The sequence below is a fragment of the Passer montanus genome, unplaced genomic scaffold (genome assembly GCF_014805655.1).
Source record: "Passer montanus isolate IOZ18808 unplaced genomic scaffold, ASM1480565v1 scaffold72, whole genome shotgun sequence".
NCBI classification, from domain to species: Eukaryota; Metazoa; Chordata; class Aves; order Passeriformes; family Passeridae; genus Passer; species Passer montanus.
The window spans coordinates 1,026,231-1,044,848 of record NW_024372370.1 but is presented as its reverse complement, the minus strand read 5'-3'; the positions used below and the strand labels follow the sequence as shown (position 1 = coordinate 1,044,848).

The 18,618-nt window shown below is 37.5% G+C and overlaps 1 protein-coding gene across 5 annotated transcripts in view; it reads right to left on the bottom strand.

Moving 5' to 3' along the window:
• Positions 1 to 18,618, bottom strand: part of NALCN (sodium leak channel, non-selective) — a 228,454-nt gene that overhangs the window by 57,926 nt on the left and 151,910 nt on the right. For all 5 annotated transcript variants that reach the window (XM_039730481.1, XM_039730485.1, XM_039730483.1 and 2 more), the window contains one exon: positions 1,352 to 1,488. In XM_039730481.1, coding sequence (XP_039586415.1) covers positions 1,352 to 1,488 — 137 coding nt within the window. The remainder of the gene's footprint in view (positions 1 to 1,351; positions 1,489 to 18,618) is intronic.

Below are 18,618 nucleotides of genomic sequence, written 5' to 3'. Positions count from 1 at the left end.
GTAGAGTTGCCTCTTTCAGTGTGAACTATGTCAAAACTAATTTTTCTCTGGAGAGATATTGCTATATAGTACAATAGCTTCAGATTTAAAGATATTATTTGCTAGTGCTAGTTTGAAGTCTGTTTCAGTAGTTAATAGGATCATGAGTGAGTACAGAACATGCTGGGAAAAACACAACTAGAAAGAAATACTAAAAAAGACTAGGACTAGGAGAAGAACACCCTTCATATATAACCAAAAGTTACTTTGATACTAAAAGTAAAACATCTGTGATTGTCTTGTTGAGGTGTGAAAGGTTGATTTTCACGATCCTTTTGACCAGCATTATTCCTTTTGTTCAGCTAATGTACTACAAACAGGTCAAACCAGTTGACCCAGCTTCCTTGTGAATTTAATCAAAAGAAATGTAACCTTGGTAGACTCAGAACAATGGCAGCAATCCTTCACATCAACCCCTCTTGTGGCATGTGCTTGTTGAGGATACTGACACGGGCACAGAGATCTGTTCAGCCAGCTTGTGGTGTTTCAGCAGACTTTGCAGCCTATATATACTGGAGCAGCTCTTGGATTTCTGTCAGACTTTTTTGACACCAAGGAAAAATAACTGTACTCTAACTGATCATCACATATTTGCAGAATAGTTTGGGCTGGAAGGGACCTTAGAGATCATCTTGTTCCACCCTGCCTGCCATGGGCAGGGACACCTTCTACTAGACCAGGTTGTTCAGAGCTCCATTCAGCCTGGCCTTGAGCACTGCCAGGGATGGAGCATCCACAGCTTCTCTGGACAACCTGTCCCAGTGCCTCACCACTCCCACGGTAAAGAATGATCCAGTAGATCACTGAGCATCTGGTCTTTAGTTAAGGTGAGTTTCACAGGAAAGAGGTAACTATGCAAATACAAATAAGAGACAAGGTCATCACAGGTTAACTGGTATTACGTGCCCCGTTTTATCCTCTCTAATGATTTACTGCCAATTTACCTTAGCTTTAAAAACCTACGTGAGAATCCATTAGACTGCTAGTCGTCTATGTGAGCCAAGAAACTAAAATCCAAAGGAAAGGAAAAACAACACACTTTTCAATTACATTGTACTTATGTCAATTCAGATCAGTCTAGCTGCTTTCATGAATAAGGTATAAGGAATGCTAGGATTGCTTTTCTCCAAATAAGAGAAATAAGGTATACCCAAAATACCACATCTTTTGAATGCCTATGTTAATTCTGTTTAATTTATTATTTTCTGAACTATATGCCTAACACACAAGAAAAAAGAAAAATTAAGTATTTTGTGTGTTAAGTGGCCCCAAAAAAGTTTAAAACATGCTAGCAAAGGAAATATTTCAATACCTTATTTTTGGAACTGTGAAATCTGAAGGAAGCTTTGAGATTTTCACCATTTGTGGCCTGTTTGGAAATTTTTCAAAGATGCGTAGACGCAAGGGAAGCTTCTCCTTTGTATCTGCATTAGCTTCACTTTGCTTTAGCTGAAAACAAAAAAATAAAAAAAAAGTAACATAAAGGGAGATTTTGCTCTGTAATATCCCATTCATTTTTCAGAATCCAAATAATAACAACGGCAATAATTTAAAGAAGCAGAAGATGGCAGCAAAGACCTACAGAAGGTAAATTTGATACGAGTTAATGGCTTGTGCTAGAAGATTACAAATGCCTGTATGAAAGACATAAAATGGGAGGATTGCTAATAACTTTAATTTTAAAATACACAGCATATTTGTGCCCTATTCAATATGCTTATTTCTATGTTTTCTTCATGGATTCTAACACTTACATCAAATAAACACCACAGACCTTTTCTTATTAGGCACATATTCCTGTATATGTTGACAGCTCTTTGACACCCAAAGACAACACAGCACTTTAAAAGGCAAGAAATTTTAAGAGAATCCAGCTCCCAGAACACGAAATAACAGGACAATTGCATTTAGATGAGTATTATAAATAATGACAAAGAACTCAAAAGAATCCATCTACATCAGTGATACTCAGCTATGGCAAATCACATAACAAATGTTGCATTTATAATTATCCAAAACCAATTATTCAATGGAAGATCACCCATCCAAATACAGAAAAGGCAGATACATGTATCTACATGGACAGGTGATGGCTAAATAAATAAGATAAACAGACATGATATAGAGATATGATTCATGAATATTGATTACCTTATGTAGCAATTCAGGTGTGTTATTGCAACAAAATGCAAAGTCAAAAAGAAGCAGTGAAATGAATTTTCACATTTATTTTAAACTGTATGTGTATTGTATACTATTTCCGCACACATCCAACTGAAATTCCAATTATTTCCTCCCTGCTTGTAAGCAAAGGATTAGAAGCTTAAATTTTAAAAGACATTTTCACCATCAGCACCTGCAGGGAACACTGGTAATAGACACCAACTACAGATTTTTACCAGGGGCAATTGCCGAGGAATTCAAACAGAGCTTTAATTCTCATTTGCCCTGCCTAGTGAAATGCATGCTCCCACAGCATGCTATAGAAGAAAAACTGCTCTGCTGCACTGTCATGCTATCAGCAACATCACCACTTCCAGCCACAGGACAGCTTAAACCGAAAATCAATTCACATTCAGTTGGGTAGAAGTTGTCATGTGGGCTGAAAACTGCAGAAAACTGAACAGCTACAAACAAAGACTAATGATTAATGGTAAAGCTGATTCAGAATAAAAGGGAAATGTTGCATAAATCTGTATTGTGTCCAGTCTTGTTTCATTGCTCTATTAATTATCCTTAAAAGGAAGAAATTATGACAGCGCACATGATACTAAAATGTGAAGAGTTGCAAATACCACATTGCACAAGGAAAAGGACCCTTTTAGAAACAGTGGCAGGAAATAAGAGACTGAAAAAATTCTAGATAAAGAATAAGAGCAGAAACTAAACAAGAACTTGGACTTCAATATAGCATCAAAAGGCCAGTTTGGGCAGCAATTGCATTACCAGCCAAAGGTTATGTTCACAACCAAGCTCTGTTGGTTAGATATTACAGAGGCATGAAAAATGATAAAGTTCCCAGCTCATCTCTGTGCTGCCTTGAAGAGAACATATCTGGGTATGCATTAGTTTCTAAATGCCATTTTACCATTTTCTCACTGACACGACAAAACAATGCTGAAGAGAGCTATGAAACCAGGGGAGGGCTGTGTTAACCAACTGGGACAAGGGAGAAAAAAGAAGAGAAAGACTAAAGGGTCCAATTATTTACTCCCCTTCTACCATAACTGATAAAGTAAGAGCAAGGGAGATTAAGCAAATTTACGAAATAAATATTTGAAAATAAATTACTTCTAGAATACAATAGTGTACACCAAATAAAGGAATGAGAGAACAACATTCAGAAACAGAATTTCTAGGATGAGAATAAAGATTACTAGCCTTATGGGAAAATCTCTGAGTGTTCAGAGAGATCTCCAGAGGGAAGTGCCTTATCATTTCAAAATCAGACTAGTCAGAACCCCTGAAATGTCAGAGTATTGCTAAAAGAGATCTTTCACTGAAAAGGAAATTAATTGGATAATCTAACAGGGCTTTTCTGCAACACTGTACTGTTGTTGAAGGCTTTGGGAAGGGATTATTTTTAGAGGGGAAAAAAGGTTTCCAGTTTCTGACACTTGTTTTTCAATAAGAAAACATTGCATAAATATGCATATTTTTTGGCACAGACAATGTCACTTACAGCTATGAACTCCTGTTTTCATAAGTCAGTGTATATATAGAATAGAGAGCACCAAAATGTTGTCTGAACTCTAAGTGCAGAACAGAGCATGGAGAGCTTGAAAGCAGGAAACTGTATAGTTCAAAAGGTAAAGAAGGGGATAGGAGAATGATTTAAGACAGGCTTTAAAACAACCTAAAGTCAAGGCAGTTCTATAGAATATCTCCAATTACTCATGCTGTGATAATATTACATATTGGGGAGTGTGAGGCATTTAGCTTCCCTGAGTTCTTCTCCATGCACTTAGGGTGTAATTGTTGCTCCACATGACACACATCCTGTTTTGTATTGCTGCTTAGAACCTTTATATTTCAACTTTCTCTAACACTTGACAAACAGATTTTTAAAGGTACAGGACTATTTGAAATGGGGCTATGATGGTGCAGAATGTTTCTAGCAACGGCTAGACCCAAATAATCAAATAAGCTCAAATAAAATGTCCGGACATTTTTCTCTACGATTTTCAGCTTTTATTTATTATTCTTACTATTGATAAGGAAATGCACACTGGCCTGATTTGCTCTGCATAGCCCTCCACCTGCAGCCCGAGAGCCTACTGGAAATGCTCAACAGTATTTTGTCAGCCTGGCCTGGCTAAATTCTTTTGTGGATGGTAAAAACATTAACAGCTGTAAAGCCATTGAAGAAATTTTTGCCTATCTCACTACTCAGATGCTGCTTAAGTTCACACGAGCATATTCAATGGCACAACGCATACAGTACAACTGTCCACTCTGAACACATATCAGATGCACTTTTCTAAATAGCACCTAAATAGTGAGGAATGTCAGAGAGGATATTTTAATTTGGGATTCCTGTGATTGGTTGAATAATACTTACAGATCCCTAAACATCAAGCTCTCCCTGATCTGTTCACTTAGATCAATCCAAAAGACAGCTGTGAGGAAAGGCAGACTTATAAGTGAAGACAATGTTTGAGTGATCCTTTTCTCACAGAAAGGCATTATGACCATGTCTCCACTTGGTTTGGAGCAGTTTGAAGTCTGAATCATCAGCACTTCTTGTCTTCTGGTTGAATTTATGTGCTCTGTTGGTAAGCAAACCAGATTCTTCTGGGAGGTAACAAAACCGCAAGCTCCACCTTGGCTACATAAAAATGCAGTCTGGGCTTAAGGATCCCAAGCAATGGCTGGTCCTTAGGATGGCTTTGAACCCCATATGTGATGAGACAGGTAGTCCAGTGTGAGACTGAATCTGTTCTGAAGAGAATCCTTCTGACCTGGACACACTGTGAATGGGGTGGCAGCAGAAAACAGTGCTTTATTGTCCCAATTCTCTCCAATGCCACAGGTGTTACATGGTATAGTCTTATCCATAGTACTTATTGCAGGTTCAGTTGCAAATGTATTTTTGACTTCAAGGCTTCCTTACAAAAATGTGATTGCCAAAATCACTTTTAGATAATTAAGATCTGGGCCCTTAGAAATGAAGAGAACCTGTAAGTCCTTGTCCTAAATACACACAGTAGGAGGAATGGTGGTGAAAGTGGATGAGTGGGAAAGGCAGGACACTATAGGAGACAGCAGGTAATGACTGTGCATGGGAAAGAAGGTCATCCAGATAGTAATCACTGTAAATGTGGTCAGGGTGAAAGTAGTGAGTTCTTTTAAAGCACATACTGCAACTCCTTTAATAGCAGAGCTGCTGAAAAATCTCTAGAGAATTGGAATGAGACAATCATCAGGAGCTGATTAGGAGAGCTGCATTTCCATAATCTCTCTCTGTGTTTGGCAGAAGAAACATGCCACAGTGCATTTCAGATATTCAGGTGAGTGCAAGGCAGTGTCACACCTGCCCTCCAGCTGACATCCTCTTCTGTGGAAGCAGTATGTGAGAAATGTCTGCACATGCAAAACTTCTGATTTTCTCAGGTGAAAGCTGATGGTCTGAAAGGTGGAAGTGCTCCAGGGTCTGGTAATATGAACAAGATCACTTGAACAGTTCAAAGGACAAACTAACATGAGTATCTCTTAATATCACTGATTTGCATTTAGGGACAGAAACAACCTCAAAAGTATTGCTCTTGTCCAAACAAACCGAAAGCCCAAATTTAACAGTCAATGAGTTTTTAAGATATTGACACTTTGGTAAGAACATGCTAAAGGAGATACAGAATTAAACATATCTAAAGGGTAAGACCTACCTATTCTAACTTTTTGTTTTGTTCTCTATTCATTTAGTTCTCATCATGCAAGAGGAGCCAGTAACATGCAAAACTGAAAGAGAGAAAGATGCAGTTTGCATATGGTGTATGAGGCAAGCATATGTGAAATTCACTTAAATGCTCTGTAAGTATTTAAATTAAATCAAATTATCAAAAAATATACAGCAATGCTCCAACTCTTTCATTTTAGTTGACAGGCTGAAATGAATAATTACAAATAAAAAGCTTAGCCACTGATGTCCACACAACCTATTTAGGAACTGGCCAGCTGCCCAGAATAATTTCATGGGGACTGAAAAGTTCAAACCTTTTGCCAAAGTTCAGAAGGTCTCACTAGTGGATGATTTTAAATTAATGTTGTTTGGTACATTACAGGGCACTTCTAAATATCAATATTTTTCATTACAAATCTTCTTTAGGGGCTGTATTTGAAGACTAAAATGACAATACAGTATCTGCATTGCATGCTTAGCAGCATATCATGTGCTCCAACACCAAACACTTTGAACACAAGAGTGAACATGGATGAAAACCATTACAAACTGATACCAGCACCCAAGTAACAGCCTTGCTGAATTTTTTATTTATCCAACTCCTCAGATTTACCATCATCTTTGGCCTGTCAAAAGCAGTTTTTAATGAAACCCAAGTTATTAGCATTAAATGACATTAATTAAAAAAACTAAAATTCAGAAAGGCAGATAAAATGAGATTTTTTTTCCTTTCTGTTATTCTGAAATCCTATGGACCTGGCAGAATTTTGGATGTGAATGAGCTATATTAAAAGAAGATATGCATATGGGTAAGCTGTCACATCACACACTCAGATTTGATATCAAATTGTAACAACATTTTTGTACCTGCATTTGATTTAAAATTCAACACAAATCAGATGTTCAGTTAATATTATTTACACCTGCAATTTCATGTACAATGAAGAAAAATGTTGATTTTGTTTGAGCACTCTGCACTATGAAATAAAAGGAAGGTAAAATCAACTTGGAAATTAGGGTAAAAAATTGGATAAATAGAATTTGGGTAAAACTAACACAGAGTTAAAAAGAAGAATTTATGAAGTGTAGATCTTATTAGTATGTCTACAGTCCTATAGAAAAGACTGACAAAAGCCTAATCCCTTGCCTAAAGTCACATGACACATGGTGTTTTCAAGCTACAATGTTTGCCTCTTGGTTCTTCTAGGCCCTGCATGGTGGCCCTGAGACATAATGACACCAGTTATTTTTCTCCAGGTTTTCCAATTCCTCAAGGCATCTGAAACAACATGTGAGTTTTTGTGTGCAATTCTCCTGCACAGAACTTCTGTAGGATGACATTTGGGTTGTGCATTGCCTAACGGAGAGGCAGTTTGGTGGCGGGTGGGAGAGCACTACAGAACTGTGTGTCTTAGAGTACAACCTGGTGGAGCCTTGTCTCTTCTTTCTTGGAATACTTTGATACAGTATACCAAAGTATTGTCTGGAATAAAGTACCAGGAGCTACAGGAGAGAGCCAGCAGTAAGGGAAGAGTTTTGCAGTGTGGAAAACAAGGGTTCAGTGTGGGAGCTTGCTCTCTTGCCCTCTACTTAGATGTACCAGTAGTGAATTTTGCCTTTTGGGTTCACCTAAACAAAGGGGACATTGCAAGCAGTAAAAAATTCTCCCTTGTAGGTATGGTTAAACAGAACCTAAACTGATTTTAACCATGTTCAGCACTGCCATGGGGAATTTTTAGTGAAACATACCAGAAGCTATGATCACAGTGGTGCTGGCATTCAGAGTAGAGACTGCAATGTTGATAATATAAGAGTAAAATAAACTGAAAAAGTTCCTGACAGATGGAGGAACCAGACTACATTCATTTCCCATAGACACAAGATCTGTTTCTGTAATAAACAACTTCTCTCTGTAACAGGGTTTATATGCTGTGTGTAGTATGGTTTGGTACTGTGACTGCTATATCTTAATTGATCATTTAGATAACTTTTTCTAAGTTTTGCAATAGGTCTTCCAAATTTAACAGATATTGAGTAAGATTTCACAAACATGGGACTTTTAATAACTTCCAGTAATTGTAGCTCCTATCAGTGCTTCAGGAACAAATGCTGCTGACAAGATATGATTCCAATTCAAATAGTGGAAAACTCAGCTAGCAAAATCTGGCTAAGATATAGTCTGTTTATCTAAAAGAAGACAGGAATCCAAATTTTCATAGTTTCTCTGTGATCAACTGAGATAAATAAGATGAATTTTTCAGAGCTATAACTTCATACCGACTAAAGACTGGCAAACATTGCTACATGGTTTACACTTTAGCCTTATTTCCAAATATTTTTGCCTCTGCAGGGGCAAGTATTATACAATTAAAAGAAAATGGGCAATCCAAGACTCTGTGCAGTCAGAGTTCGTAATCACATCACAGGAATGTGCTTACTAGACCAGATTCAACCTTCTTGCCTTTAGACGGAAGTAGCCATCTAAATTCATTTAGTTATGTCTTTTTGTAGCCAAAAGTGATGAAGAGACACTTGTAGAGGTCAGTTCAGATCTTGGGTTGGCTATTTATTTCACACATTTACTTTTTTTCCATTGATGAAATAGGGAACTTGAATCCAGCATGTTCTTTAAATCAGATGCCTGACTCCCAGTGTTAGGCAGGATGAATCCAGGCCACAGCATCTATGATGGCATTCATCTCAGCTAATGACAGTCCCCCAAATGTGAAATAAAGTGTACAATCTTCTACGCACTTATATTCAACTGGAAAAGGTATCTCCAGATATTGGCTCATCTCATACTAACATGTAAGTGAGAGAAGCCAGGTGGACTGTCACCTCCTGCTTCGCTGGATACAGGGACAGGGTAAGGCTACACCTGTGCCAGTAGTGGGCTATGGGCCTAGGAGCTGGAGTGAGATCCTTCACTGTGTTATACTGTTAGCAAGACAGACTGCACACTTTTTGGCCAGCTAGCACTCTCCCTGATCATGCCTGAGCACAGTTTGGCACTTACTCCATCTGGGCATGTTCCCTGTAGGCAGTATGGGCACTTCCTTTTGAATGGGAGCTAGTTTTGGAGGAGGAAAATAACTTTGCTGTATGTACAAGCCAGGTTGTGCCAGCTGGCCAGCTTTACGGACAGAGAGCCCATCCTGGACAGCTTTTTCCCCTGATACAGATTGGCTAAATTACCTTTGAAAAGATGCTCTAGTGTAAGGAAGATGAAATAGTTTATAGATTCATAGAATCATTTAGGTTGAAAAAGCCCTCTAAGAGCATAGAGTCAAACCATTGACCTAACTCTGTCAATATTTAGTTTATCTTCACATAAGACAAACCACACCTTTATTTTAAAACAGTTCAGGGGTAGGTACATATTTTGATGGATAGTTTAAAATAGATAATGAAAATGAAACATAAATTTAATGTTAACATGCCTAACTCTTCTTTTGATAGCTATTTCACATATAAATGCCATAATGAATATGAAAAGTACCATTTTCATATTCATTATTTCCTCTTGGCATAAGTAGCAGATACGTTTTTGTGTCTATACAAAGGTTAGTGAGTTACAAAAAAATATCCATTATAATAGAAAATGCATTACATTCTCCATTTCACCAGGGGAAACTTGAGACTTCATGTAAACTTGTATCACTTGTAAAACATGTATCATTATTTGTTATGAACTATATATGTGATGAACAACAAGCAACTAAAATATTTTCAAGTGAACAAAAGCAGCACAAGATGTATGAAGTCTGCTCTTGAACAAATGTAAACATTCAATATTGACTAGTTACAATGTGTTCATCTTCAAGATTCAGGGTAAAATTTATTTCAACCCAAAAGGGCGCTTCTGCATGGGAAGCAAACAAATCACCATTGCAAGACAACTCAGAGACTCTTGATATTTGCTTTGCTATTCTAGCTTTCGCACAAAGAAAGATTCCTGAAGGCAGCTTTGCAAATGGTCCTTACCTAAATGTAGCTGACACACATCTTCATCTGCACTGCCAGGTTCATAGGAAAACAGAGCCAATCTGGGAAATTGTAATTTTGTGGGCAAACCTTCAAAGGTTTTCACCACAGGCAGCTCCCATTTATGTAAAAAAGAGCTGAAGACACTCAGTGAACCAGGTTGTGATTGACTGAGGAAGTCATCATCTTGACTTTCTATCAGGATACAGACAGTGAGAAATATTTAAAATGCTGAAGAGCAGAGAGGTCATAGGAATAAATGACTCAATCTGCAGAGAATGTGTATGTCCCTGCACACAGTTTAACTAAGGAAGATAACATTTACCTAGGTTTTCTTCGTACCTAAGTATAGAAGGCCTGAAACTTTTCCCCATATATGCAAAACTTTTATTCCATGTGATTAGTATGGGCTTTTCTATGCATTGCATGGGGTATTACCTGAGATAGATCACCACTAAACTGGAAGGGACAGTAGGCATATCCAACTTGACTCAGTACTTAGTTTCATCTGCATGGTAGGAAACACACGATGCTGGGTTTGGCTGGGGTAGAGGTAATTTCCTTCATAGGGGCTGACAAGGGGCTGCATTCTCACTACAAGCAGTGCTCACAGCATAGGGATGTTTTCCTTATTGCTGTGGAGCACTTCAACAGATCCAAGGCCTGTTCTGCCTCTCACCCCACTCCACCAGCAAGGGGCTGGAGTTGCATAAGAAGTTGGGAGCTGACCCCAGCTGATCAAAGGGATATTTCAGGCCATATGCCATCATGCTGAGTATATAAAGCTCGGGAAAGAAGGATAATGGGGGGATGTTTGGAATGACGGTGTCTCTTTTCCCATGTCACGAATACATGTGATGGAAGATGGCTTTCCTAGGGATGGTTGCACACCTGCCTGCCCATGGGAAATAGTGAATGAATCCTTATTTTGCTTTGCTTACATGTATGGGTTTTACCTATTAAACTGTCTGTATCTCAACCCACGAGTTTTCTCACTTTTATGATTCTTAGAGTAAGGGAGCAACTGTGTGGCTGGGGTTAAACCTTGACACTTACCTTTGGTACGTGAACGTAATTCCAATTTTCAAATCCAGCCTACATGTTCCACATGAATTTGTGAGTGCTGCTTGAGGTGGAAGCAGTTTTGTGTAAATGCTGAAAAATATTTGTCACAGACTGTGATGTAGGTGCTTGTGCAGCAGATGGCATTTTGTTTCTGTTGGCTGTGGCAATGCAAAACTGTGTTTCCTTCTTTTTAGGTGTGCAACAGTGTGTTTGGACACCCTTGTAAATGGATACTTTGCTGGCACAGGCCAATATTACAATATCTTCTAACACACACATGATCTCTACAAAGACCAAAAATATGACCTACTGTATGTAGTTAGGACAAGAATGTTTCATTTGAAACCTAAATGGAACACAATTCAGATGAAACACCAGATAAATATTCGTAAAAATCCACTTACATAAGTAGGAAATGTGACAATGAGTTCATTATTCTTGCTTTTATTCACAGGAGTAAGCAAACATCAACCACAGTGCACAGTACTTATTTAAAACTGTTTTTTTCCTAAGTGCTTTTATTATAAACACCACTATCATGTGCATTTGTTTCCTTGAATGTATTCAGCTAAATATTCATGTAGCTGTACACTTGATGTGATCTCCATGCAATTTGATTTCTTTGGGATTGCCACTTTGGAGAGGGTCTGTGGAGGGGCCATGGAAATTTCTTCTGTAATGTAGTTCTAGAGAATATAAAGGAACACTCTTCACAAAGATACCTGGTCACATGACAGGAAGCAAAGAATAAGCCATTTGCTTAATGATAAAGAGTCTCTTTAGTTAGAACAAAGCAATTCTTCACTATGAAGACAACCACTGGAATGAGTTGCCTAGACAAGCCAAGTAAATTTTATCACTGGAGATGTCCAGGAGCTGATCTGATAGGACTCAGGGTAATCTCATCTAATGGCCTGCTCTCAATACAAGTTGGACCAGGTGTTCTTCAGAAGTCCCTTCCAGCACAGACTTTTATGTGATTCTATGATTTGCTGATAGCAAATGAACTGCAGGACAACAGATAATTATGCTCTTCAGTTTTACTGTTGTGCATAGGCATACCTCATCTCTTAAGAACTTCTACTTTTTTTCCAAATCATTACTGGGCTCTATTAGATTCTCTGAGAAGATAATGAATACAACTTAGATCTGAGTATTTGCCATCCACATAGTGGAGTAATTTTTACAATCAAATATCCTTACTTAGAAAATGTAACTGAAGTTGAGAAAAAATTCACAGATGTAGCTGAGGCCAAAATTCAGGACATTTCTTTAAAGAGGAGAGACTTTGTCTTCGCACAAATTAGCTGCCCCTTGCCTTTTTATGGATGGTTGGTTGCTCATTTTGAACTAGAGGCAGAACATTTAACTTGACATAAGTGGCCTGAGTTTTAGATTCATTACAGTTACACAGTGTTTTTCCAGTACAGAAATTCAGACAGAAGATTTATTTTACTAAAGGACACGTAGAGACAAACCTATACAAGTGATAATTGGGAGGTCACAAAGACTGATTCAAACTACTTCAGAAACCTTCATGGCTGGGCAAGATAAAAACAGAAATGATTTGATGTTACAGGCTGCCCTTTCTCCCACACAAGTTTGCTGATGAAATTTTAGCCAGGGCTAGACTCCCGCGTGCTGTTATTCCCTTTCACAAGAGATGGAGATTGTTTTCTTTGTGTCCTTGTGGTTATGGACTGTTCCTTTAAAGAGAAAGATATGTGTAAGAATTCTCCCTTCATTCCGAAATAGTGCTCCCACTCACTGGATATTATGCAGGAAATCCCTGCAGGCTTCCTCATCTTCTGTCACATTTTTAAAAGAGTGCCTGGTCCATTCTTGAGGAACTATAGGAGGAGAAGTCCTCTGAATTCTAAGTGGAAAAGAAGTGTCTGTCTTAGACTCAGGTTTCAAAAAAATACAGTAAAAATATAATTAATCAGCTCTTCTAAGCTGCTAATTCTTTTTAATAAAGCAGGAATTAAACCTCATGCAGAGGCCAGGCCTCTATTTTTTTTTTCAAGAATGCAAAAGTTAATTACAATGTGTACATAAGTGCATAGATTCACAGGCTCCTAAGGGTCTAAAACACAATGCAGACCTCTGTGACACAGAGGGCACAAAGGCAAACTCAGCATGGATTTCATGAATCCAACTGCTATCGAAATAACCATCAATGCTACATAAACCCTTCATTCCAAACTGCTGCAGGACTACCCCTTAATTCAGAGGATAGAGCATCTAGAATCACTTATGTGCCCTGACAAGCACTTGCATTTTCCTTTGATATCGACTAAATAAAACAAAAAGATTAAATGAGTTCCTGGTGATATAAAAGCTAGGTAAGCATTTTATTCCCTGGTGATATACATGAAGCTTACATTTACATTTTTGTTACTGCTATTCCCACCTTCACAGCAAACACAACTCTCATCCCTCCTCCTTGAAAAAATGTGTGCTTTAAATATGATTCTTGGTTAGACTATTGAAAGGTCTCTATTTTATACCATAAAAACTTCCTCCATGAGAAACCCTCTTGATTTTTTGATTTTTTTTTTTGGCAGATTGCATATACCAGGAATTGGGAACCTCTGAATTAATACTTATGTGTTTATTTCACCATTATGAATAATACATATCACCCAGAATTTGTGATCTATTGATGCTGTTTTTAAAAAAGGTGACAGATGCGGTGAGGTAGAAAAAAAATTCAAACAACACTGGTGTCTTGAAGTTACAGCCGTGAGGGGACTTTCAAAACTTTCTTAGTTATTAAAGAAGAAATAGTCTAGCATGAGTAGTTTTCCAGATGACCTTATTTTCCAGTCTGGAAAGGTTGCCTTGTCTTCCAGAAATGGACACAGTCTCTGTAAAGCTTTCTACTTTTGAAATAATGCCTATTTAAGTGTTCTGCATATGTCCCAGGAATGGGGAACGAACATGAATTTTGTGAAAATTCTGTCTTCCCTCTAAGATGAAAAGAAGGATTTTATGCATTTTATGTAGTACATAAAATCCAGTGTGGAACCATCACTGTACTTTTCATTGGTTAATGAAATGCGCTTGACACTTATCTTCCCTGGAACTTGTTAAAAATCCATTCACATGGAATCAGATATAATGAAAAGGTAATTTTTCATTTTTATTCCATTTTATAGTTATTTCCCATTTAGAATTACCTCAAGCACTGCTCTCAGAATAAAAATGCTCTGGAGACAAGTAACTCTAACTAGGCTTAAAAAAGCTCCTTGATTTTCACACACAACTTCACATATATAAAATTTTATGCCAAATGTGGTTAAATTAGATACACCAATTATAACACCTTGTTCACACAATATGTTCATGAAAAATCGCTATGCTGAAACTCCCACTTTAATGCTGAAGCCTCAGCACACAAAATTTGGAAGTGATGCAACTGCTGAAATTGTCAGTGGTGTCTTCCTGGATATTCTGAATGCCTGGAGGTGCTGGGTGAAAGGCAAAGGGCTTTGGCAATGTATTCTGACCAAACGTGTTCAGCATCCCAAACCCTGTCTTTTCCAACTCCTCCTCTACTGATAGACAAAATGTCACTTCTGAGGTACCACTCAACATAGCTTTTGAAGCCATGTGCTTGAAAAGCCAATTACCACTGTTTGACCTGTCATTGTGGTATCAATTAGAAGCAGTGGTGAACTATGTGCTCTGGTTCTACTTAATAAGGATCGGGGGAGAAGGGAGCAGAGGGGAAGAAAAGCTCCTTCACACTGTAAATAAAACTGGGTCATAAAGTGTGAGCAAAGTTTTGCTCCTCACTGAATAAAAGAGTTGTTCATAGGTCTGTTAAAATTATATTGGCATTACCAGGATATTAAAACTCATTGATATTAACAGGAGTAACATCAGAACTATCTTCTGAATGAATAAGGACTGTATCTGGATGGCCTGTAGTTCTCCTATAAACATCTTGCTTTCCAATACTAAGCTGCCTCACCAGAAAAGAGATCTGAGGAGAGCAAGTGAAGACAAAGGGAAAGCAAAAAATTAAATCCATGAAAAACGAGACCAGTAAAGCACCAGCAAGCTAGCTGCATGCAGGGAGACAGGACTTCCTGGTACTTTTTCTATTATGGACTAGGTATTTTGAATTCTTGTTAAAAATAAAACAATAAAACTTTCAAGAAAAGATGTTACAGAAATTCTATCCTAGTAATTTCACATTCTGACTTATTTGCTTTGAAGAAAGAGCAATAAAAGAGAAGGTTTGTAAGAAATATGAAACATTGCTTTTTCCAAGATGTGTTAGTTTAACTGCCAAATTTTCTTGCAAAAGGAGATGACTTAAAATAGAGTTTCCCAGTGAAAAGAAACTTTGTTTTGATTCTAAAGCTAAATGTACAGGTGCACAAAGGCAGACAACACAGGAAGTAATAACAGACACTGTAGGAAAGAGCACTGAAGAAGCATTTGACTGGAATGACTGAACATCACAGGCTAGAGGGCATCAAATGAAAAAATCAAGTGGAAGGCTCATTAGCTGAAAAAGAAATATCTTTTCAAAAGGTACATTGTTAAATTTATCTTTGCTACTGAAGATAGTAAATGCTAGAATATATACATTTTAAAAAATTGATTTAACAGACAGGCAAGAAAAAATCCATCAAGAACTACTTGACAAAGACACACCATGTTGGACACTGGAAGTTCCCATGTTCCTGGAAGCTGACTATCATTCAAGTATGAAATATCACCAGAGAAAGAAATATCACTCTGTGATTTTCCTTTTCTTGTGTTAGTTCCTAAACATATTTTTCTGGCCACTGTCAGGAACTATCCATTGCTCCAGGAAGACCTTTGTTTTTGTCCAGCAGGCCTGTTGGTTTATTCCAAGCCTAGAGATTCTTCCTCAGTAAGTGTCATAATAAATTTTTGTATTGGTATTTGGCACGATTTTTTTTAACCAGAAAGGTATATGGTAAAATTCTACCAATCACTGGTCACAAGGAACCGCCAAGCAATTGTTAACACCTTGGTTCTACTTTCAGGTGACACTGATAGTGCTAGAGCACAGTGCAATAATGCTAAGGCTGCAGGGTCAATCCCACCATGGGCTGTTCTCTGTGGGACTCGATGATCCTTGTGAACCCTTTCTAGCTCAGAAGAGCCTGTGATTTAGTGATACAATTGGAGCTATTAGAGAGGCATAAAGCTATGGGCTACTAGGATGTGAGGCTTTCCTCTGATGTCAGTGACCATCATGTTGAATACCAAGCAACACCATACTTAAGGAGAAGTAATTTTAAGGTAGAGGTCTGAAAGGATTTACATACAAACACAGTACACTTGGGTTACCAAAATAAAAGTCTTTAGCAGGACAATCCACTGCCAATACAAACAAGATACGTAGTTACTCCATATGATTTCATTGCTGAAAATGGATAAAATAATATTGTGGGATTAAAGACATGCTCAATGGGAGGAAAATAAGTGCTAAACAGAAGGAAGCTCATTAGAAGCACTATTGGAGATGTTAAGGATTTAAGGATTTTGTTTTAAAGAAGAATACAAGGCATAAACATACCTTTTCAAGATTTGGGAATATATTCATAAAATTGTCATGATTTTAAAAGGGATCTGTTGTTGTTCTGTAAACCATAAAAATCAATGACTTTGAAAAACTCTGTATATTTGACAAATTTGTTGTGTGTGGGTGCATGTGTGCACACCTGCATTGACATATGCATGTGTACCAAAGGCATTTGCAGGACCTGAAATGGTTGGCACATATGTGTATGTCTGTGTAGTTCCAAAATCACAGGCTGCTTGTATTAGAGAGCAAAAATATATACTATATACTTATGGTAAACAGACCCAAAATATACCTTTAGTATATGATAATCAGATGCATAGACTAGAAAAACAAGCATCTTCAAGTACACTCAGGAGGTCTAAAATTTCTTATACTCTTTTCAAAGAACATGGAAACAACTGCAGAAGGAAGAGCTTGTCCTGACATTTTGATCAGTGCTTTTTTGCTCTGAACATAATTGCTTATACTACTGCCTAGAGGGTACCTCATCCTCCCTGAATTCACATTATTTTTAGTGCAGAATGGAATGTAGCACATTGCAAGCTTTTTAACTACCCCAAGGCACTGACTGTATAACCAAAATATATCTGATTCAGAGTTTTTTTTCTATGTTTTAGAAGAAAAATATTAAGACTCTTTACATTTTTACCCTGGCGAGGGGCTTGGACAAGATGATCTTCCAACCCTAATGATTCTCACTGTGAATGATCTTAGGACTTTCTCCTGCCCCTGCTCATTGTTTAGTCAAAATTGTCACATTACTGTAAACTTAGGGAGAGCCAAGGAAATTCCCACACATATGCATAAAAATATGCATTCCTAGTCACATCTTAAAAAGGTATCTGTTGAAATTCTTACCATCTCACAAATTGCATGTTCCAACAAGTTTCCACAAGTATTTTTTTCCACTTATCTTCACTAATACATAAGTGCATTACAGGCTTTCAAGTCAGTTTTTCAAGGCAAACACATTCGAAACAAAAAGAAAATATGAGTGGTGCCAGATATAAATGTAAATCACATCATGGCTCTCATGGAGAAAATCTGTTACAACTCCTGAACTCTTATAAAAGCTGCAGCTTCCACAAATGAGCTCTGAAAATTTGACCTCCTAGAACTTAACCAGAAAATAATTTTCTTCTGGCATCAAGAAGGCTTTTTAGAGAAGCTTGATGCAGATCTGTTGGTATCACAATTCACATATTAAAAATAACAGACACCATTAACAGTTTCAGTTCCTAGAGTCACTGCAAACAGCTTGATTATATTTTCTCAACTCCTAAATCCACATTAATAAAAAGCTTTTATTTTTGTACTGCTTCTGGCATCCCATGATGCCAGAATTATACATTCAATTATCTTTCATAGCAGACAAGCTTTCTTCTCCTACCAGAACCAAGGTTAGGCAGACCTTGACCTCACTCATGGTACTGGAGAACATGGACTTCAGTTTGGCTGACAGTGAGATTTTAACTTATCCTCTTACTATGACCCATTCTGCTGAAGACACCTTTCTGTTAGCCCTCACCTCTGTAAGGCTCTCACAGGGGCTTAATTATGAAGACTTCTTGATAAAAACTAATGCATGAATGAAGAAATATTTATTCTTAGAAGCTCAGAGTTAAAAGTTAAAGAAAAATAAGCAGTGCACTTAGTTAAGGTTGCTCCCTTTGTTCTACAGACAATCATATCAAAAGGCAGCAGCAGGAGCATCTAGCAGAAGTTACAAAAATAGCATGTATTTTCACTAGAGAAATAAAAAAATAGCATGTATTTTCACTGTTTCAGTTGTTATAACTGCTTTACATGAAGAAGTTATGAATATCTGAAGGGCAAGAATGTATAGAAACCAAATTTCACAGCTTAGTATCTAGAAATACTGAAAAAAGGAAAAAAAAAAAAAAAAAAAAAAAAAAGAAAATGCATAGATATACAGGATGACTGCTCCACCAATCATCATGAATGTATACTCAAGAGATCAGTAGTAAAACCTAGGCCTTCTTTTACTGGTATCTAATGTCAACAGAACAACAACAACAAAAAAACCCCAAACCTA